At 40.1% G+C, this 22,555-nt stretch overlaps 1 protein-coding gene across 3 annotated transcripts in view; it reads right to left on the reverse strand.

Annotated features, from left to right (window-relative positions):
• The window catches only part of mid2 (midline 2), a 180,949-nt gene that overhangs the window by 79,459 nt on the left and 78,935 nt on the right, over nucleotides 1-22,555 (reverse strand). For all 3 annotated transcript variants that reach the window (XM_023959096.1, XM_023959095.1, XM_023959097.1), the window contains exon 2: nucleotides 16,227-17,104. In XM_023959096.1, coding sequence (XP_023814864.1) covers nucleotides 16,227-17,048 — 822 coding nt within the window. In that variant the 5' untranslated portion in view covers nucleotides 17,049-17,104. The remainder of the gene's footprint in view (nucleotides 1-16,226; nucleotides 17,105-22,555) is intronic.

Below are 22,555 nucleotides of genomic sequence, written 5' to 3' on the forward strand. Positions count from 1 at the left end.
ACTTTGTTATTAAATGTTAAAGGTCCATCGAGAGTACCTGTTAGCCTCCCTCTAATGCAACATTAAAGAGGCCTAACTGCTTTTTGTTTAATTACTAAAAGGCGTTTTGTAAACCCCCAGTCCTTGCATCACATTAGAAAAATTAAAAGGTATTTTTACAAATTTCTGGTTAAGCATATGGAAATTCTTTTACTTTTTTTGTAGTTTTGGGCAAAAAACAACACAAACTTGGAAATTTGATAATAAAACCACAAATGCTCATTTTTAATGTGCATTCAGCACATGATCTAACCTGGGGAAGATTATGAACACATTCAGAGGTGACAAAAGAACCACAGACCAACAGCGTCCATCTTGTCATGTTCTGACTACCGTTCCTCATTGTGCTGATGGAGATGAGAACAGGCTCTACCACTGGTAATTCATTTTAGATCGCTTTGCTTCTTTTGAATAAATAACAAGCTGGCATTATTTGATTTTTCCTTTCAGAAATATGCAATACAAATGTTTTATAATGTGCAGCTGCTTGAGTGGCAAGCACTAATACAATAATGGCTTTTTATTATCTTATTTTTGCAAATGCATTTTCATGCAAGCAAAACTTCCGTTGGACAATTGTCCCTTTTTGAAATATTGTGAGATTTTCTCTTGTTTTATTGAAGCATTTCAGACACACACGCTCACAAGGGTGGATATAGCCAGGGGGAGGGGGGCAATGCCCCATCAAATGCTGCGACTGGCAACTTCACAATCCAGGCTTGCAGGCTCAGAACTTGCAGAGACAGAGACTTGCCCTCGCTATCCTGTATCTCCTATGGTACCATGGCACCAGTGAAATGCTTATATAGAAGCCACAGAAGAAGAAAGATCATGCATGTTTGTGGAGAATTTGGTGCTAAATCCCTTCCAGATTAAAAAAAATTGTCTCAGTTCACCCAGACACAAGATATTGTGGGTATGATTTCCTAGTCTGGTAACACCAAAGACTAAAAATGGGACCCTGTGCCCCCCTGCTTGGCACTCAGCATCAAAGGTTCAAATGTGGGGGTTAAATCGGCAGCCAGTCGAGTGTAATAGACTACGTGCACGACAGAACTTCCGGTTAACTTCCGTGTTTCGAGTGTGAGGCCGACAACTTCCTGTTGTTCGTGTTATAGTTGTGGGGAGTTTTGTTGAGTTGCTAGTTTTGAGTAAATAGCGGATTTCGGGTAAAAGAGAGGCGTTTGGTGTTTCAACGCGTGACAAAGACATCACAACATTGTTGTGTACCCGTGTGCGAATTTGTCAAAGTACAACAGTACTAATATAAGCTTTCATAGCTTTCCAGTAGATGTGTCGGTGAGAGCGGAATGGATGGTGAACACGGCGGGAGGGATTTACCCCAAGCAAGACGAGTCGTGTTTCGTATCTGCAGCAATCGGAAAGAAAATGTGTCATGTAAACACGCCGTTCGGAATACTCTGCCCCGATCAGACTCGTTCGGATCAGAATTTCTTTCCGATCGAGATAGGTGGGTTATACCGATCGTTTATCCGATCGTGGAGCATGTCAACGGTTATTCCGATCGTGTGTCACTGCTGCTCTGGTTTACGTCATGCATAGACGGTGTTTCGCTGAGAGAAAGCTTGTGAGCTCATACGGGACCGACCAGCGGCTCTGCGGACGCCCCGCGTAAAGCGCCGCTCCGCTCTCGCCCCTCTGGCTCTCCCGTCTCTTTCACCCCTCACGAGGGAGATGCTGGGGGGATGCGTGCTCACTGACGTCTGGAACCGGCATCCGAGCTCTGCGTTCGGGCTCCGGAGCCAGTGGACTGAGTGAACCTCTCTGACTGAGCAGAGCAGCTGGATTTATTAATGTGTTTGAGGGGAGGGTGCTTTGTTACGTGTGCGTTTTGTTATGTGTGAGAATTCGGACTGCGAGCCGAACCGCCGCTCTGGGTTAGCGGCTGCCGGACTCACAAGGACAGAGCAGAGCACACAGTGTCAGTGTGAGCTTTTCAGAGCAGAAATGCCGCTCAGTCCTTAGAAACTGTTCAAAAAATCACGACACATGGAATTGTGTTTCTAATTGTGCCCCGACAAATAAAGGCTGATGTTGTTAGCCCGTGTTGTTAGCCTCTCCTAACACTTGGGTGTTCTTCAGTTCTGTTCTTCTTCCTCAAAAAAAGCACTGACCACAAGGATTAAATATAAAATGATGAGCGAACAGGCACTTCATAATATTCATAAAATTAATAAAAGCACGTTTGGAAGATCGCCTCGTATATTAACGAGCTGCTGCATAAATATGTGACAGCACAGGTTTGTTTACAACGGGACACATTTCCTTTTCGGTATTTTCAACACGATATTTTGCCCATGTAACCACGCACTGGTCGACAATCCTGTAGATGTCGTTCAAGTCGATTTTCGGGAGACCTTGTAGAAAACGGGCGAAATGTACCATCTTTCGCAATCAAAATCTGCCGTGTCGCTGCTATAGAAGTCGCAAGCCGGAAATGGTCGGCCTCACACTCAAGGCGGCGGAAGTAGAACTCCTTACTTTCGTGCACGGAGCCTATCGTGACTGCTTGTGGTCTCTCACAACCTCAGGGGGCAGGTCATGTGCAGAAAGCAGATTTTGCCCTCTAGGTGTGAGAAATTTTTGTCAACTTTAGGGAATTGAAACTTTTTTTTAGGAATTGGTCAGATTTTCATTCTTCCATAAAACAATACTATAATCCACCTCTCTAAAGCTATGTTCACATCAACTTTGGCAACATACGTTCAAGCGACCACTTTTCATGAAAAGCCTATGTAAACACATATTTCGAGCTTCTGTGTTCAAACCTCTAGTTCATGTTGCTACGCAAGTTTCTATGACAGTTTTTGGGATCTATGTACAAAACGTGTGCCATATTGAAAGGAATAATAATAAGAAACCCCTCCCTCCTTGTCCAGAGTGAACATCATGGGCTTCGAGAACACGCATTTAGCGTGTTAAAGAGCGCCTGGTGTGAACATAGCTTAACAATTTGGTTCTGAACCAACTGATCTCAGATGGCCTGACCTTTCCAGAGGCTCGACTTCTCTGTCAGTCCAAGGGATTGTTTCGGTCAGTAGCTTTATGCTAAAATAGGAGAAGATACAAACATATACAGATGTTGAGATCATACAAAGCCAAGTGTGATTGCTACACTGACAGGCAAGGTTGCTCTCTTCTCTAATCTGATGGCCTTCATCTTGTACTGTCTGACTCACTTAAGTATTCAACTCTTTGATCAAAGAAGAATTCAGAGTTTTATATGTAAAGCAACCGAGGCAGTGAAACTGCTAAAAAAAATAAAATAAAAAAACATTAAAAAAAGAAGCCTCAGCCTCGCAGCCAAAACTGGGATAAGCAGTGTCTTCTGAAATTGAAAAACTTTTCAAGTAGCACCTGAAGCAACATTTTAGTTACGATTTAAGGATGAGACCAGACAGAATTTCCAGCAAAAATAGAGGCTCGTTTTTGCTTGTCATCAGATGTAGTCTGCATTATTAAGTTATATTAAACCACATAATATGAAAGGTCTATTTAACTTTTTATTATAACACTTCAGCCAAGTTGTAACGAATTAGTCAGCCTGATACTGGCAGTCATTTATGCTTTTATTTATCTATTTAGTTCCAGGCTTGAGAAACATGTGATTGTGTCCCACAATGGTTGAGGCTTTTTTTGACAAGCATTATTAAAAATCATTATTAGAACTGAAAAAATATCACGTCTTAAGTTGAGCATGAATCATATGGGAATTATTACGTTAAAGTTACAATACAGAAAATGATAATACATTTTTTAGCATATTTCACATGTTCATGGTGTTCTTCTTCTCACAGTACAGTCGTTAGTTCAAACTAACATTCCCAAATTGTTCCTGTCTGGTTGCTTCATACCCGCACACAATAGGAAGTCTACACACAGACGCACAAAAAATAAACAATGACTCCAAAATGTTTTCTGTTTATACATAAAGTGACACAAGAACCATTTGTGTGTGTGTGGGGGAGGGAAATTCCAGGCCCTGACATTCCACATCCAGTTCAAAAATTCCCATCATGTTAAGCAGTTGACTCATTGCCACAAAGCAAAGCAGCTGATGAGAGATGTGGAGGATAATGAGAACAACAGTCTGAACAACAAAGCTTCTGTGTGGATAAAAGATTCAACTCATGCAGACAATTGGGCCAATTTTTCCAATCAAGCTATAGAGAAACTTCTATAGAAAAATAAGCACATTACTCCATCATTCTATTGCTCTGCTACCTTTTTTAACACGTTTTTGTGGATCCTATTTTTCTTTTCTTTTTTCTTTTCTTATTTTACGTTATTTGAGTTATAAACTGGCCAATCGGATGCCTCAATACAAACATGTAGTGCCCGCTGACCCCCGCGTCCAACATTCAAAATGTTTGACAGATTCGCCCGCTTTTAAATGGATGGCGTGTGGACTTCCAACAAACTCGCTCCTCATTGGCTAAAGTGGTTGCCATAGAATCGATGACTCAGACTGATTCAGACCAATCAGTGCTTACTGACGACGTCTGGTTCAAACACAGTGGCTACATTTAAAAAAAAATTGCAACTTTTTTTTTACTTTCTTTCATTGGAGCCAGAAGTACCAAATATTCTCGACTATAAATCATGTTGGTTTTTTTTTTTTGTAGTTTTGATGGGGGCGTGACTTATACTCAGGTGCAACATACATGTGATTTATAAAAAAAAGTACCAACAACTACTAGAGGCCGCTGTATGGTTTGTGTATCAATTTTGCTACTGACAGCAGAAGAACATTTTTCCAAAGCGACACAGATAATGAAGAATTCAACAAATGTTGTGATTTGAAGTGAAATAAAGACTTTAGTTAACTTGTTAGCATGTTGGTTGTGTAATTGTTTATGTAATTCTTCATATTTTGTGCTAATATAGACACTTTTATTCAATTACTCCTATGTTTCATGGAGCTAAATATGCATCAATGTGGTGCAACTTACACTACAATATGAACTGGATTATATGACTTTTTCTTCTTCATTACGCATTTTTTTTGCCTGTTGCGACTTATAGTCTGAAAAATACAGTAAGTCATTTTCTCTGGGTGATGTCACGCTCTCTCTGTCCAGTTCTCGTATACTGTCAATGGTCCATACACATTATGTGTCATTCATTTATCTTCATTGCAAATGTAAAGTGTGCGAAAGACTCTTGCAGTTTCATTCCAGGATGTGCTAACTCATCGGATGCTGAGGGAAAAACGTTTGGAATTCAGTCAAAATTAGCATTTGTGCAGCTGCTGAACTTTCATCTGGTGAAAGCACAATGTTAGTGAGTAAGGCTGCCACACTGCCACATGGGAATTTGGATCTGCCTGTGGTTGGACATCCACTACGTTGGAACTGATGCATTCAAATCTAGCCTGTGAACAGAACTAAGTTCATTCACATTAAAAACCATACCGTTTTTTCTCCCCATTAATTCCTCATATAAATAAATGCCTCCTTCAAAAATCTTTGCTTGGAGGCAAAAAGTCGCAGAAATCCTTGTTGCATTTATGAACTGCTTATTTAAAAAAATCATTTTCCCTAAGTGTCAAAGTGTCAGAGACTCAGCTATAAGCTTTGCTATGCTGTCAGCTTCTTCCAGCTTTAACCTAAAATACACCAACGCTTTGCACAGCACGGATCAAAGTTTTAAGACTTTTAAGAATTAAAAAAAAGGACTGACGTGTGCTACATTTAGTTTTTCTAACAATTCATACATTCAAAAGTAGTAATAAGGCTAAAAATTACTTATAGTTTCACCATATTATTGTATAACAACATTACTTAAGTTTTTTTAAATAAAAAGAATAATAATACTACGACTAGTGAAAGCACTGCAAAAACTGCTATTTGAAGTACATATATTTAAAGTTTTCTAATTTATTTTTTTTATGGTTAATCCAAAGAAGACATATTTTCCAGCCAATTTTTTTGAGCTGACACTTTTTTTGAAGTTTCAACGAACATGTCTGTGGTAAGCTTTGATCACACTATACTTTCATGATTCAAACTTTAACCAAGCCTGTTCATCACGGGCCTTCTTAAGAGGGGAGTGAAACCTTTTTCCGAGCCTCATTTTCTATAGAGGCTGATCACCCAGCTTTGCCCTGAAAAAGGGTTAGAACTCTGAGGTACACTGAATGCAGAGTGATTTCAGGAAAGTCGCTGCAGTTCACAGATGCTGAATATGGGGAGGATGTGTGACTGCTCCAAGAGGCTTCTTTAACTGATCAATCCCCTGAATGGAATCATTTTAGCTGGTTAACGATCAAATGATCAAGCTCATGATCTTCAAAGGATAGAAATGATTATTCCGTTGCACAAAAGAACCCGATGAGCATGGGGACGATTTGCAGGCAGCAGCAAGGACTTGGGCAACGAACTGTTCTGCAGCTTGACGTGAAACTATTCCCACTTTGTGGACACTGTGAGAATGTTCAAATCATGAATGAGGACAGTCAGACAAAAGGCAGCACATCAGAATTAAAAAAAAATAAGCAATTTTTGCTCTGCTATAGTTCAGTTTCTTTGTTTGGAGAATTACAATAAAGATAAATGAAAGAAAAGAGAAAAACATAAAGTCGCTGTAGTACTATTATAATTTATTTTAAAGCCATGTGATTATCTTTGGTGTTAAAAAAAAGGACACAAGTAGCACAAACTCCACACACTAAACTAGGATTACATTGTATGCCCCAAACACTCACTATAGAAAATGACTTGCTTCCAGTTCCAATGAAATGAAATCTTTTTCTTTTTCGGCATTTCCCATCAGGAGTCGCCACAGTGAAACAACCTCTCCTTGAGGATGAGTCGCATGGTTAACTTGGCAATGTTTTACGCTGGATGCCCTTCCTGAGGCAACCCCCTCAATCCAACTGGGCTTGGGACCGGCACAGAAGTAGAGAAGGGAACAGGGAGCAGCCTGGATTCGAACCCTGGTTACACGGACGGAAGGCGCCGCAAACCAGCACGAGCTAAACCTGCTCCCTTCCAATGAAATGAAATAAATTCAGTAATCATTTTTACACGATAAGGTTATCGCCATGTAGGGACCAGACATCATCAGTAACCTGTGACTGATCTAAGTTGGTCTGACTCAAAATTTCTATGGCAACCACTCTCGCTAATTTGGAGCGAGCTTGTTGAAAGTTTAGACTGAAAGCAGGCTCGGGAGAATCTGTCAATCAAAGGTTTTGACGTGAGACCACCTACTTTTATTGAGGCATGTGTTTGGTCAGTTTATAAAAAAACATCATGAAAATTGAGGATTAGCAAGAAGATGTTAATGAAAGGTATCAGAGCAAGATTAGTTATTCTGACAAATACACTGGCTGAGTATAATAGCTGTCTATTTCTCAACAGAAATCGATGGGATTTTGGCTTCTTGGAGCCAGCAGGGACTTCCTGTTTGGAACACGAGGGGGGAGGGATCACTCAGTCCAATTCTCATACACTGTCAAGGATCTGAACTGCCCTGCCTCCAGTCATACCTCACATCTGAACAGTAATAGCATTGCTTTAGCCACACTTAAACACCGGTGTGCTTGCAGACCAGTGCAGATCTGTGACCACTGCTTAGCAGCACAAGTTTCAAAGCAGCCGCTACACACCAACAAACTGTAGATCTGTGAATATCCCTCCCTGGTGAAGTTTTGCTGCAGCATGAGGATGTCTGAGGGAGGAAAGGATGGGGTTTCAACAAGACAGGCTAGCTGGAAGCCAAACGAGAGAGAGAGAGAGAGAGGAGGGAGAGAAAGGGGGAAGGGAGACAAAACCAGATTGACAGAGAGCAGGTGGGAATTATGATGTTTGAATGGCTGCATGCAAAACCAGAGAAAGTGGGAGGATTTTGATGACAGTGATGAAGTCTTTGCACGAGAGGAAAGTGTTACGAAACTTGTGAGTTCATGATAAATACAGAGCTGGGGGTGTTTGTTTTTTATTTGAGTAGGTTATTGACATGGCAGCTTTTTCATTTCCGTGATATATATATAGAAGACAAAAACTTATCCACATCCAAATCATGGGGAAAGCAATCCATCAGTTTTTTCCTTTCCCCGTCTTTCTTTTTAGTATATATACATGTACTGTATATATATATATATATATATATATATATATATATATATATATATATATATATATATATATATATATATACTGTATATAAATTATTGATTTACACTGAGATCAGGTGTGACCTACTTTGAAAATTTGTCAGCAGAATTGCATAGTGTCTGACTGTATGGATGCGATAGAAAGAATCCGAAGAGCCTGTTTCTGCTAATACAAACAACAGAAGCTCACTCCTGCAAAAAGCAAAGCAGATTGGGTTTCAAAACGGCGAGAAGGATCGAACATGACATGCCCATTCAACTTAGTAAAGCTGGAAAGTGCCCGAAGGAGCTGAAGAGGATGGAGAGTAAAAGATATTAGGAGTAAGAAGGGATGAAGGAAGAAACTGTGTAAACAGAAAAAAAAACAAACAGACAAAAAGCTGGAAGGGATGGAGAAAAATGAAGAGCAGAAAGGTAAAGCTCAAGGACAGAAAGTTGGTATGAAATGCCTCAAAGCGTCATTTTAATTTTCATTTGAAAATGTTTCATATTTTGTTATCCATAATATTAATGTATACACCAAACATATAGAGCATGGAGAGCTTTGCACGGTATCCTGCACATAGCTAAAGGAGGCTGCTAGAAACCAAATAATATTAGGATTAAGTGAACGTTAGCTCTGCTTTGGGCATTTTTCATCAAAGCCAACTCATTAGCACTTTAAGCTAAAGCACACACACCTACAACCCTCAGGATCATCAAAGCTATTTCAGGTAACTCACTAAGAACACAGTCAAAAAAACTTTCTATGCTGTGGTCTGCTGGTGTGGAGGAATTACTAACAGGGACAAAAAGAAACTGGAAAAGCTGGTGAAGAGAGCTGGCTCTGTCCTGGGCTGTCTGTCCCTTGGACTCAGTGGACTCTGTAGGTGAGTGGAGGATGCTGACAAAGCTATCCAGCATCCGGAACAACCCATCCCACCCTTTGTATGGGACGGCTAGGACCATGAGTAGCACGTTCAGCCAAAGATTGCTGCACCCCCAGTGCAAAAAGGAACGATGCCGGAGGTCCTTCGTCCCAACAGCAGTCAGGCTACAACCACACGGTCTAGGACTGCTGAAACCGCTGCTGCTATTTTTACCACTTAACTTGTTATTTTGACGTGTATTTTGTATGTTGACGTGTATTTTGACGTGTTTTTCCACTTTCTATTATTACAACTTTATTCTTACTCAATGCTACTTTTGTTTTTTTGTTTTTGCTGCTGTGACAACTGAATTTCCCCCTGGGGATCAATAAAGTCCTATCTTATCTTAAAAAGAAAAAAAGAAGAGACAAAGTTTTAATTTTTGATCATTATTGCGCCATATATAACTGAATGTATCCATTTTTAAATGTACTGTACATTTCATTTTATCATATTTGTTTTTTTCCACCTGGTTGCAGTTCCCAAAAATAGGAACTGAATAATACAAATCTTATTATATATATATATATATATATTTTTTTTAATTGAATATATTTTGTCCAAAAACAGGTGAGCAGAGCTTCTGTCTGAATGGATTTTTAATGATCCAACATGTACCCAAAGGGAAAGATACGGTGGCCCAGAAGGGTCACAACACAACACACAACGCATTAACTTTACACACAACACATTAACTTTACACACAACACATTAACTTAACACACAACACATTAACTTTACACACAACACATTAACTCACAACACAACACATTAACACACAACACAACACATTAACTCACAACACAACACATTAACTCACAACACAACACATTAACTCACAACACATTAACTCACAACACAACACATTAACTCACAACACAACACATTAACTCACAACACAACACAATAACTCACAACACAACACAATAACTCACAACACATTAACTCACAACACAACACATTAACTCAAAACACATCACAATAACTCACAACACACCACAATAACTCACAACACATTAACTCACAACACAACACATTAAGTCACAACGGAAGTAAAGCTGCAATGGAAGTGCTTTTATTCTGAAATTTCCACTGGGCTGAGTGGCTAACTGCCTAACACAGGGGTGGGCAATTCCAGGCCTCGAGGGCCGGTGTGTCTGCATGATTTCCAGATACTCTTGCCCTACTCATGGCTGATTACCTGGTTCAGGTGTGTCCAGCCAATAATCTTGCCCTACTCATGGCTGATTACCTGGTTCAGGTGTGTCCAGCCAATCAGAACATGCCAGAGCAGGGTATGCTGGAAAACATGCAGGACTGCGGCCCTCAGTGCCCACCTCTGGCCTAACAGAAAGTAACGTCACAGTGAGCTGTGGAGGGAGCATGATTTTCTACAAGAGAAGCTAGCAGCAGCGTTGCCAGATTGGGCGGTTTTGGGTGTAAATTTGCGGTCAAAAATGCATAATTTGGGCGGTTTTAAGGTCGGTTCAGCGGGTTTTTTCCCACTCATGAATATATAATAGCGGCCTACGTTAGGCCGTGTGGCTTTTGGAGTTCTACTGAAGCTCCGTGAACGGCAGAGCTTAATGGACCGGGCTCTCATCTAACCTGTTGTTGGGGGAGTGCAACGCCCCGCCTCTTAGGAATTGTGTTCATTAAAGCCTGACAGTGCGATCTCTCCACATCTCTCCACATTTGTCGTGTCAAGTGTTGGGGACCGCGTGCGTGTGTGAGAGGAAGAGGAAGAGGGAGCCGAAGAAAGGAGAGGAGCGGGTGCAGGGACTGGGAGGGTGTGTGGGTGGGTGGGGGGTGTTGGGGACCGAGTGAGTGTGAGAGGAGGGGGCTGAAGAAGGGAGAGGAGCGGAGCACGTGCAGCGACAGAGAGGGGTGTGAGTGCAGCACGGAGGAGTGTGCGTTAACATTGTGTAGCTTCTCTCCCTCACTGTGACGTTAATTTCAGAATAAAAGCACTTCCATTGCAGCTTTACTTCCGTTGAGAGTTAATGTGTTGTGTTGTGAGTTAATGTGTTGTGAGTTATTGTGTTGTGTTGTGAGTTATTATGTTGTGAGTTAATGTGTTGTGTTGTGAGTTATTGTGTTGTGTTGTGAGTTAATGTGTTGTGTTGTGAGTTAATGTGTTGTGTTGTGAGTTAATGTGTTGTGTTGTGAGTTAATGTGTTGTGTTGTGAGTTAATGTGTTGTGTTGTGAGTTAATGTGTTGTGTGTAAAGTTAATGTGTTGTGTGTAAAGTTAATGTGTTGTGTGTAAAGTTAATGTGTTGTGTGTTAAGTTAATGTGTTGTGGGTAAAGTTAATGTGTTGTGGGTAAAGTTAATGTGTTGTGGGTAAAGTTAATGTGTAGTGGGTGAAGTTAATGTGTAGTGGGTAAAGTTAATGTGTTGTGGGTAAAGTTAATGTGTTGTGTTGTGACCCTTCTGGGCCACCGTAGAAAGACCTGTAAGCAAACTGTGACTGACTTCCGGAATGAAGCATGTAGGAAAACAAATGGAGCCAGGTCACTTCACTTTAATGCAAAGCTCACTAACTTTAACTAGAAATACAAAAAATTTACAGACTAGTCCTAAAATATTTTTTTACCAGGTTGGTAATTTTAACCGTTCATCAGCATGCAATTTTTAAGTACAGTAAACCCTTGTTTTTCGCGGGGGTTACGTTCCAAAAAGAACCCGTGATAGGCAAAATCCGTGAAGTAGAAACCTCTATTTTATTTTACAATTATTATACAATTAAATCCTCTATTATACATTGAAAAGAAAAAACAAACCATTTTACAGGCTCAAGCATTTGTTTCACAAATAAAAGTACTTTAGCAACTTTTTTTCAACAAATAACTTCTGTACTGTACTGTCTAATAATAATTTTAATCATCAATGTGAACAGAAGGCTTCAAATCACGGAGATTAGCCCCGCCCACCGCGACCCGAGTTTTGGATTAAACGGGAGAAAATTTAAAATGATTATGAAAAAAATACAAAGTACAGTCGGACAAATAGTGGCTCAGGTGTATTTCACTGCTCTTTAGACTGAGCCGCTGCATCCTGACTCCGCTCTGCAGTGTTTTCTTCTTTTGAAGCCCGCGGTGTAGGTGTGTTTGTTCAGGAGAAGAACATTGTGATAGGCAGTTGTTGTTGCTCTTTTTCTATGGGTTTTAGAGAAACTCGAAATGGCAAGATGATTTGCACGTACGTGTTGTAAATTTGGCAAGCTGATTTACTTATGTGTACATATTAAACTGCAACGTTATTGACGCACAGGTAGAGAAGAATCTGAGTGACTTTTTAGCCAATCAGAATGCAGAACACAATGCACGATGCAAATCCGTGAAGTAGCGAAACCGTGAAAAGTAAACCGCGTTATATAGCGAGGGATCACTGTATACCAACCCAAAATTAAAAAACTCTAGTTTCAAATTGGAGTAATAGAAAAGTGAGTACACATCCCTACAGCTGTTGGGTCAATGGTCTAAGTATGACAAACATCGATACTGAACTACAAAAGGGGCTGTATGGTTGTGTAAGAGGACCCTAGTTCAAATCCTAGCAGGGAACTTTCTGTGTTGACTTCACATGTTCTGCTTGTGCATGTGTGAGTTTTCTCCCTTAGGATATGAGTGTGCGCATGGCCCTGCAACAGAGGGGCGACCTGTCCAGAGCGTACAGCTCAACAGTTGCTGGGATAGGCTCAAGCAAACCCGTGACTCAAAAAGAGATTAAAGAAGTCTAGAAAATGGATGGATGGATAAAATGAATGAACCCCACAAGTCCTTGTCTATCGAGGATGTGTTTGCTGTTGTGGAACCAGCTTTACCTCTCATATCTTTGCCAGCTTTCTAGGGTTGTGGAAATTCCTCCATAAGACAGCAAAATATCTCAGTAAGGTTACCTGCCAACAAATTCCAAATACAAGGCTTAACATGAGGCCTTTACAGTGACCACTTGCACCTAACATCTACATTAAAATGAAGTTAAAGTTTAGATTTTCAAGGTGTGCGTTGTAATGCGGTACAAAAGAAGAGACAGAAGTAGAACAGCCAACATATTTGAATGGTAGTGTTATAAAACAATACTTTTTAAAAAAACTAGACTGAAAAATATAACTTCCTGCATAAGCTTTCAAAAAACCAACTTTCTTGGTATAATATGACATTGTAGCTCCACAGACTAAACTAAAATATCTTTTTAAATGTTTCGGTTTAGCCACAAATGCAAAACCAATTGACTCTTAGCTTGACTATGCATCTAGGCTCCAAAGAGGAGTGTAAGCCTACCCTTTATGTATGCTCAATTGCATTTCAGTGAGTTTGTGATTGAAAGCAGACATTTTTATTTATTTATTCAAGTTGCCATCGCTTTAACCCTTGTGCTCTCCTATGACCCCACCCTTACATTGACGTGTTATCGCTACCATGACAGAGGTGAAGAGGATGTCATGTAATCCATGGACACCAGTGAAGATCACAGATCATTGAAGAAAAAAGGTTCAGTGCACTGTCTTCCCAATGTTAAAGTGCCTAAGATAGCACAAGGGAAGCACCCTAGCTGGGCTTTGCTCAATACACCCTGTAAATTTGTAACCTCTGAGCAAAATATGATCTTTCGCAGCTGCCTGGAGAATTAGCCACCCAATTCTCCCAATTCTCGCTTGTATAAGTCACAGTGTTTTGCATAGTTTGGCTGGGGGTGCGTCTTATACTCAGGTACAATTTATATGTGATTTTTGTTTTATTTATAAAATGTGTTTGCTTTTTCCCCACTAAAAACCACTAGAGGGCACTGTAGTTGTGTGTATCAGTATTTGCTATTTGCAAGAGAGAAGAAGAAGCTCTGGCCTCAGCGGAGTTGTTCAAAAGCAACAGGGATGATGAAGAATTCAACAGATTTAGTGATTTACCAGACCAACAGAAAGACTTTAGTTGACTTGTTAGCGTGTTCTTTATGCTATGAAGGGTGATCGAAAAAGAATTCAAAGGTTAAACAGGTTGATATAATTAATGATAGCTTGAAAAGCTGATGGGAGATTTGGAAAAGACCAGCCAATAGTGAGATTTCTTACATACGTGTAAAGGGTTAATGTATTGCTTTTCAAAGATTGAACAGTAAAGAAATAGAGCAAACTTTAAAGAAAAAGCAGAGAAAACACACAAAATTACCAGGCTAGGAGGCAAGCTACAAATTAGCTTCAACTAGAGCTTGAAATGGGGTTACTCTCTGAGATTTGGGACATGTTCAAAGTCCAGAAAGTTCAAATCCTTTGCTGGGCAGTGCTGAAAAGAACCACAGGCAGCCATGGACACTGTGTGTGTGGCAAACAGCTTACAGTAAACCCTCCTACAGGCTGGAGGGAATAGGGTCGCTCACACTTCTGAAAATAAAGCCTCCTCTGATGTGAGTTCACTCAGCGAGAGGTGTTGAGCAGGAACATTTTCGCTGACACCGTGCAGCAAAACTGCGGGCGACAGCCACAGTTTTCATAACACAAATCATCAATAATACAGAATGTGGGAGTGCATTTACACCGAGATGAAAAGGATTTTCCCGAGCCGCTGAGAACATTACTGCTGTGTTTTACCTCCAAGACCTGATGAGATTGATTCCTTTGTGCTGCACAGGGACCACGAACAATGCAAAATTGACACGCAGCTAACACAACTCTCACACCTACACTTTTGCACTTTACAGTGACTGTTAAAGCACAATTGTGCTTTAGTGAAATGGTGGAAAAAGGATATCTCAATTAATAAGGAACATCTTAAAGACCCACTCCAATAAAAATTGTATGTTTGGTGTTTTTAACATGTTCTTTTGGTCACTATTGTTGAGAACTCTCTGTTTACGTCCCACTAGATTACAAAGGATGCAACTGAATGGGACGGAGCTTGTGGTCCAGCAAGCATATTTTCTACGCTCATCTGCACCAGATTCACAATGTTTTAAATAAAGAAATACTCAGAAATTACATGTTAAACTTAATTTTCTTCACATATGTCCATTATCAGAAAAATACCGAGGTGAATGGGGGGCGTGGTTGCTCCGCAACAAGACTCCGGTCCACAACTGAACAACAAATTTTGAATGAACTCCTGCTGATCTGCAGAGAATATGGCTAAAAAGAGCAATAATTATAATTAAAAGACCACTGGGAACACTTTAAAAATAGATCAGAAGATGATCAGAGTGGGTCTTTCAGGGTTTAACTGTACCTGTATAACAATAAACAAGTACATTTTTTAATGTAACCTTTCCTCTTCCTGTTTTTGACTTTTTGTTTTGGTTCATTTTGAAGAATAATGTATCCAGTTCAGCACATTTCAATATCTACTTGTCCTATCTTCTCATCAAGCCTTAACCTCCAGCACACATACTTTGGAAATTATTGCACGAGTTCTGATCCTCCAACTGGCATGTCTCCACACATTTGAACAGCCCTACAGCAGAGGAAGCACGCACAGCTACTTATTACAGCATTTTAAATTATGTTCATTTTTCATTTGAAACCTAAAATCTGTGTTAAAATGTTTTGCTTTTTCCTTCCTCTTTTTCTGTCTAACTTTCCTTTAAATAGCACAGAGGCAAAATAATAATCAACTGATTCACATTCAGTGCCCAAAACACACTAAAAGTTTTAAAGCCAGCCAACAGAACTGCTTTGAGCAATTTTTTTTTCTTTTTTGGTGGAGTTAGCACTGGCGGCGGCCTTCCTCTGTTGTTTTTCACCCTGATTCAGCAGTCTCAGTTTTAACGCCGAGCTTGTGAAAGCTCAGTGTCCACAGGGAATGCCAGCTCATCGACTATTATAATGACGGCCCTCTCTTTTGGCCTCCATCTCCCTTCGCCCCTTCTCACTAGTAAACCACACTAATTGTCTCTTTTTTGTGTTCAGGATCAGCCTTTCTGTAGTTCTTGCTAACCAAAAGAACTGGTGTTTATGAATTAACCTCGGTGGGTCTTAAATTTGAGAGTCAATAAGACAAACATGTACAGATAGGTATACAAACATGGCACGTTTTTTTTTTTATATAAATCCTTATTATCCTTGTTTTTCATGTAAGTTTTATGACTTAAATTAAATGTAAGACTATCTAATTATGTGTTAACAGGTAAACTAAATCAAAGCACCAACCTTTAGTTTGTCAAAGCGGTCTGTGAGCGAGGACACCTGGTGCTCCCTGTGGCGCCCCACCAACTTGCAGAGGGAACATATGAGCTGGTCGTCCACCAAGCAGTACATGTTGACCTTCTCGTTCTCGTGCTCCAGGCAGGTCAGGCCGCGGAGGTGGGTGTCGGGCACTGGCTCCACCAGGCGGTGGCTGGTGAAGGGTTTCTTGTTGGGGTGTGTTGCGCGCAGACAGCGGTCACAGTACGACACCTCACATGTAACGCACGTCTTGACGGCCTCGCGCGGCGGATCCTGCTCACAGAACTGGCAGCTGATCCGTGGCTCCATCTTCACAACGATGGCCGGGCTGTGGTTTGCGTTGTTGTGGTTGATGTGATTGGTGTGGTTGGAGTGCGGGTGCGAATGGCTGGAGGTGGCTGGGCTGCTGCGGGCACTTCCTCCGCCTGTGCCACCACCTCCGCCGATCGTCCCGGCTATTGTACCGCTAATGGTGGCGGTGTAGGGCCGCTGCGGCTGCAGGCGCCGGCTCTCTGTGGGGGAGTTGGGTCCACTCAGGGAGGCCTTTTGGAAGCGGTCAATGATGTTCTGCAGCGTCACATTGCGCTTCAGGCCTTCTAAGCCACGGTGATTCAGCGTGATGACGTAGCGACAGGTGGGGCACTGAAAGGCCGAGATGGATTCCAAGGGTTTGGTGGTGGAGCAGTGAGACACCAGGATGCGGTGAGCGCAGTTGAAGCACAGGCTGTGGGCACAAGGCAAGAGCAAAGGATCTTCAAATAACTCCAGGCAGATCGGGCAAGTCAGCTCAGACTCCAGTGTTTCCATCTTCAATTAAACCAATCTAAAGAAGACATCAAATCCCACGGAAGCTGGCCAAGTACCTGAGGGGAAGAGAGAAAACAAAATAAAGGCTTACTGAGAAGGATCTTCTGAGGCATTTATTCATAAAGAAGTGTCAAAAAGGAATTTAAGATTTATTTCTGATTTATTTTACTTGAACCAAATATAGAATATTTTGTTGAAAACAAAGAAAAAATTAAAACGCTGCAGGTGTTGTTGGTTTTTCTTTTCACTTTTATTGATAAATAGTGTAAGTAAAACTTCCTGTTTTATACAACAATGAAAATACAATGTTCTAAATTTATAAGTAACTGAAGAAAACACAAATAAATCTATTTGCGCCTAAACTGTACCATTCAAAATCTATAGTCTTTCCTGCCCTGCTGTTTTTCTGTGCAAGGAATCGTGGATAACACTTTAATTCAGCAAATCCATTATAAAACAATCCCTTCAATATTTTGAGACTTTGATCGTTTTGGCAACTTAGCGGCCTTGTGGGAGAGTGTTCACCTGAGCCTAGAAGTCTGTGGGTTCAAATCCTCAGTTGAGTCATACCAAAGACTAAAAATCAAAACCCAATGTCTCAGCATTGAAGTTTTGGATTGGTGAGTTAAACACCTAAAATGTTCTAAAGCACGTCTGTGTCTGAAACTTACTGCTCCCCAAGAGCATGGGTCAAAGGTGGAGAATAAATTTCACACACCAAGGTGTGTGATAACTAAAGGGTGTTTACCTTATTCCTGTTGGGATTTCCTTGGAACATATTGTAATGGGGGATTACAGAGATGAGCAGTAAAGATCAGCCTTCAATACATATCCATCTATCTTCTTCCGCTTAGAATACATATGAACTTTCCAAATGATACATGATTGCTGTGGAAATGGTTTATTTGATGAAGGTATGTTATCTTTAAGATTTTACCAACACAAGTCCCCTTCTTCACATGCAGTTTATTGCATAGTTTTAGGAAAATAAGTAAGTGAACCAACAAGGTCAGCAGATAGAATTGACAAAAGATTAATAAAGAAAACTGGCAAAGAAAAAATAAATAAATAAATAAGGCAGATATGTGCTGTCCACGTTTCAGCATGACTCCTAACTTTGCTGCATCTCTCTTGAGCCATTACAATCCCTTTGTCCCATTTAATTTCAACCTTCAATGTGCGACACAAACAGCAATTTCAGGTACATCAAAAAGACAACAAGAATGCTAATAAGGAAAATTGATTTCAGGTCATCCCCCTTTGCTCTTCCGGGACTCTCAAATCTTAGCACTTTGCTGCCAGAGCATCTAGTTTTCTTCTCCCTCGAGGTGGCCTAAAAAAAAAAAATCGCTAACGTGAAATCACTATGAAACGCAACTTCCAGATGTAAAGGCGGTCAGTTAGCAGTGACCTTTTTATGTCCTTAAAAAGTTTTGGACGTTTTATTGGAATAATTACACAAAAGAGAAAATAGGCACACAATAAGTACAACTCTTACAAACACTGAAAAGCCTCAAAAGAAAAAAAAAAAGCCTTATAATTCAGTGCGCCTTGTATATAAATTCTAGTTGTGCTTCCGTATGTTGAACCAATTGAGGTACATGGCGCTTTGTCAAAATATCAGTTAAAAAAGAAAGGAGTTAAAAAGTTAAAAAAAATTGGGTTTTACTGTCAATATGCTAACGTGGTTGACGTGTAGCAGTGTCAAACTGTGATTTCTACATGCTGGAAAAATGGTCGGGTGTAATTTTGAACACGTTAATGCAGCTCATCTGTACGCCGGAGTTTTAGGGCCACCAAAAAACGAAAATTTATGAGAAAAAAACTCGTAAATTTACAAGCTTTTAAGTCGTACATTTAAGAGATTAAAGTCGAAGTGAGCAGTAACAGAGCAGCAGCAGAGCAGACCGACTAAACTTAGTTGAACAGGTGAGCTGAATGTTTATTGATAACGTTCCAAATTTTTGGAAGCTCATTAGTTTATTTACAATTTCTTAATGTTTTATTCATTGATGGGTGGTTTGCAGGATCTCTGCAGCCCAATGAAGCCATCGGTATCCCTGCAGTTGTTCCCCTGAATCATTTCTTCCTCCAAAGACAAGATCTCTACGTCTGTGTGACGCTTCCGTCTGAGGAGGAGAAGCACTTTTTGGCATTTTCCACGTTCTTATGCTAATATAACAGACTATTTTCATTCCTCTTTATTGTTTTATATTGAAACGGGACGTTTCCTCTGGAGAAGGGGGCGTATGTAACACTGTTTTCTTCCACATTGGTGTTTGGATGACAGGTTCATGACGTAATGTGACAAATGAACTTCAGGGTTTGTGTATGAAAAGGAAAATAAAGGCTGCAGCGGTCCTCTACACCCAAACGTGTCTCTGAGCTCCTTAATTCACATATTAAACTCCGCTTTACCGACACTGAACCCCGGAAAGACGGCTCCACTAAAAATGATCTCATTTTGAGTCGCCAGAAGGTTCAGAATCTCTTTTTTTTAAACAGATCCAGGAAGAAAGCTTCACAAAAAGCTCCACATATTTCATCTTCTAGCTAGGTTCCGATGATCGAAAAAACGTTGGTGTTTCCTCTTTAATCTATGACTTTTTTCTCGTAAATTTACAAGATTTTAAGTCGTAAATTTATGAGATATAAACTCGTAAATTTACGAGATAAAAGTCATAATCAAAAAACAAAAAAAGTTTTTGTAAACTGGCCCTAAACCTCCGTCGTACATCTGTAGCGCTGTCAGACTGGGATTTTCTTATGTTACTAAAAAGGTTGGGAGTTACCGTAGTAACGGTAACATTTGTTTTAGTGGTGTCAGTCTGTTTTGTTACAAGATGCAAAGAAGGATGAGAGTTACAGATATTGTGAATACGCGTCTCACGCTTTTAACATTGCTTAGCGTGTAGCGTGTCACAAACATGTTCTAGAATTACTGTGAATGCAATTAATTAAAACTGACAGACTTATCTCTGACTCCTTTGTCTCTGAAAATTTGCTTATGTTATGTCTTTCACTAAACGTGCCCTGACATTATTAAAAAAAATATTTATTAACGATGTTGATAAATACCATGCAGAAAATACTGTATTAAAAAAAGAAAAATAGTGTAACTTTAAATGTGATAACTTTGGTAAAAACATTGTAAAAAACAGCTACATAAATATGGTTCTCATCAAATGTTTTTGTATTTTCTGTGAAAAATGTCACAATTTACTTATCAGACCAACAGATAATTATATGGAAATTATCAATAATCTCCATAAACGTTAGAAAGCCCACAGGAACAGGAACTGCCTCACCAGTGAACTCTACTGACACTCAGCTGTGAAGACACATATTATGCATCATAAGGCTTTGCTGTAAAATGAACTACTGATAATGAATACCTGCTCTCAGTAAACCAGGCAGCTAAAGAGTAATGAGAAGTGTTTCTGTGTGTGTCTGAGGCAGGAACTGTTTATTTTTGATAACAGCTTCTGCTGGGGGCTAAGGTTTCTCACAGCTGGATGTCACATATAGTAGATCTTTGGCTTTAAGTTAGTAATATGCACACGACGAATGCATATTTAGTCATCTTAATTTTTTCACCGACATTGGCTGATATTTATCAAACAGCGTTTGGCCTTAAGGAGCGAAAAAGTTCAGCAGCAAGCTGCCAGCGTCGCGTCCTGCTTCATCACGGTGACTACTTTATCTACACGGATCAGACAGCTGATGCCCCCAGGAAAACAAATGAAAAAGATCAAACCCAGTGAACATGAGCTAAAGCAATGTGGGGAGGCATGGAAAGTCCCCACATTATCATCTGTCTATTTTTAGTTGAAGTTTTTCAATAAAAACAACACCAATCTTGATTTTTTTTTATCATTAAAACAGATTCAAATATTTTTTAACAACAAAATATATTTAACAGTGCTTATTGCCCAGTCTGATTTTCTTTACCCAAGGCAGAGCATGCTAATCCTGATGTTTATGTCTAATGGAGCAGGCTCTTATAATTAACAGCCAGCTTTAACACACCATCAGCAGCCTATTTAAGCTTCAGTTATGTCATTCTGGGGAAACAATATCAGTTATGATTGGAGACACTTGGGTGCTTTGTGGCACAGGTGTTTGTTCAACTGGCAAACATACATACACACAAACACACACACACGCACACACAGTAACGCAAAGAAAAGACCTTTAAAACCAAAGCAGAATATTTGTATTTAGAAAAAAAAGTCCATATTTATTCACTACTCCTGTTAAAGTGAGGAAAGCAATCTGATGCAGTTGGTGTTTGAAGACTACAAACACAGATTTACTGTATTTTACCATTAGGGTTAGTGGTGCTTTATTGCATATTTGGCCAGGGGTACGAATAATATGTGATTAAAAAAAAGACATGCATATATTCTCCTCTGACCTCAACAAGGTATTTCCACCCACAGACCTGCTGCTCACTGGATATTTTCTCTTTTCCGGACCATTCTCTGTTAACCCTTAGAGATCGTTGTGCGTGAAAATCCTAGTAGATCAGCAGTTTTTGAAATACTCAGACCAGCTCTGATGCTCAGTTTGAACTGCAGCAGAACATCTTGACCTGGCGTCTACATGGCGAAATGCATTGAGTGGCTGCAATGTGATTGGATGATTAGAAATTTGTTCTAGTGAGCAGTTGGACAGGTGTGCCTAATAAAGTGACCAGTGAAGGTATACGATTTATTCTTTTTTATTATGCATTTTTGGTGGCTGCTTCTACTCCGGAGCGACATATAGTGCGGAAAATACAGTATGCACACACACACTCTCATCCAAACCTAAAAGGACGTTGTAATAGACTCGCCCTGATCCAGTGCCATTACCATAGTATGACTTTTTTTTTTTTGCTCTCAGAGCTTAAAAGGGGCTTCATTGAAGATTTATTGGTGTGTCTCAGGAGACTAATAGGGTCATTTTTCTTTAGTTCAAATTCAGACATGCCTCTAGACATAGCTTTTATCAGTCCCCTGCTTAACAATAGAGTTGTGTTTGGCTGTATTTTTATCTTTATGTTAAAGATTATTCTGAAAACAATTCGGGTCAATAAAGAGGGCAACAGAAATGACTTAAAGTTCACGGTTTGGGATGTTTCAACTCGGGAAAATTAGCCAAAAATAGAACAAACTGATGTCATGCCTTGGCTCATTTTTACATTCTTTACAAAAAAAAATAAGAGGTTGTCCCCCGGGCATGTGAGGGGACAGAGCTGTAAAGTATGTGCAGCAAAAATAATGATCCTTCATGCAGCCGCAGAGCCACCATGAGAATAAGAAGACGATGTAGAATAGTCTAATCAACGGGTGTCTACATGCGGCACAAAGTCTTTTGGAAAAAGAAAGCTCTTAAAACCAAATTCCCCCACTTGTCCCACACCCATCCCTTATCTACACCTACAAAATTCTAAGCAGGGTCATGAAGGTCGACTGAGCTGCCTTTGCTATCTCCAGAAAAAGGGAGGGTACACCCTGTACAGG

The sequence above is a fragment of the Oryzias latipes genome, chromosome 10 (assembly GCF_002234675.1).
Source record: "Oryzias latipes chromosome 10, ASM223467v1".
Taxonomy (NCBI): Eukaryota; Metazoa; Chordata; class Actinopteri; order Beloniformes; family Adrianichthyidae; genus Oryzias; species Oryzias latipes.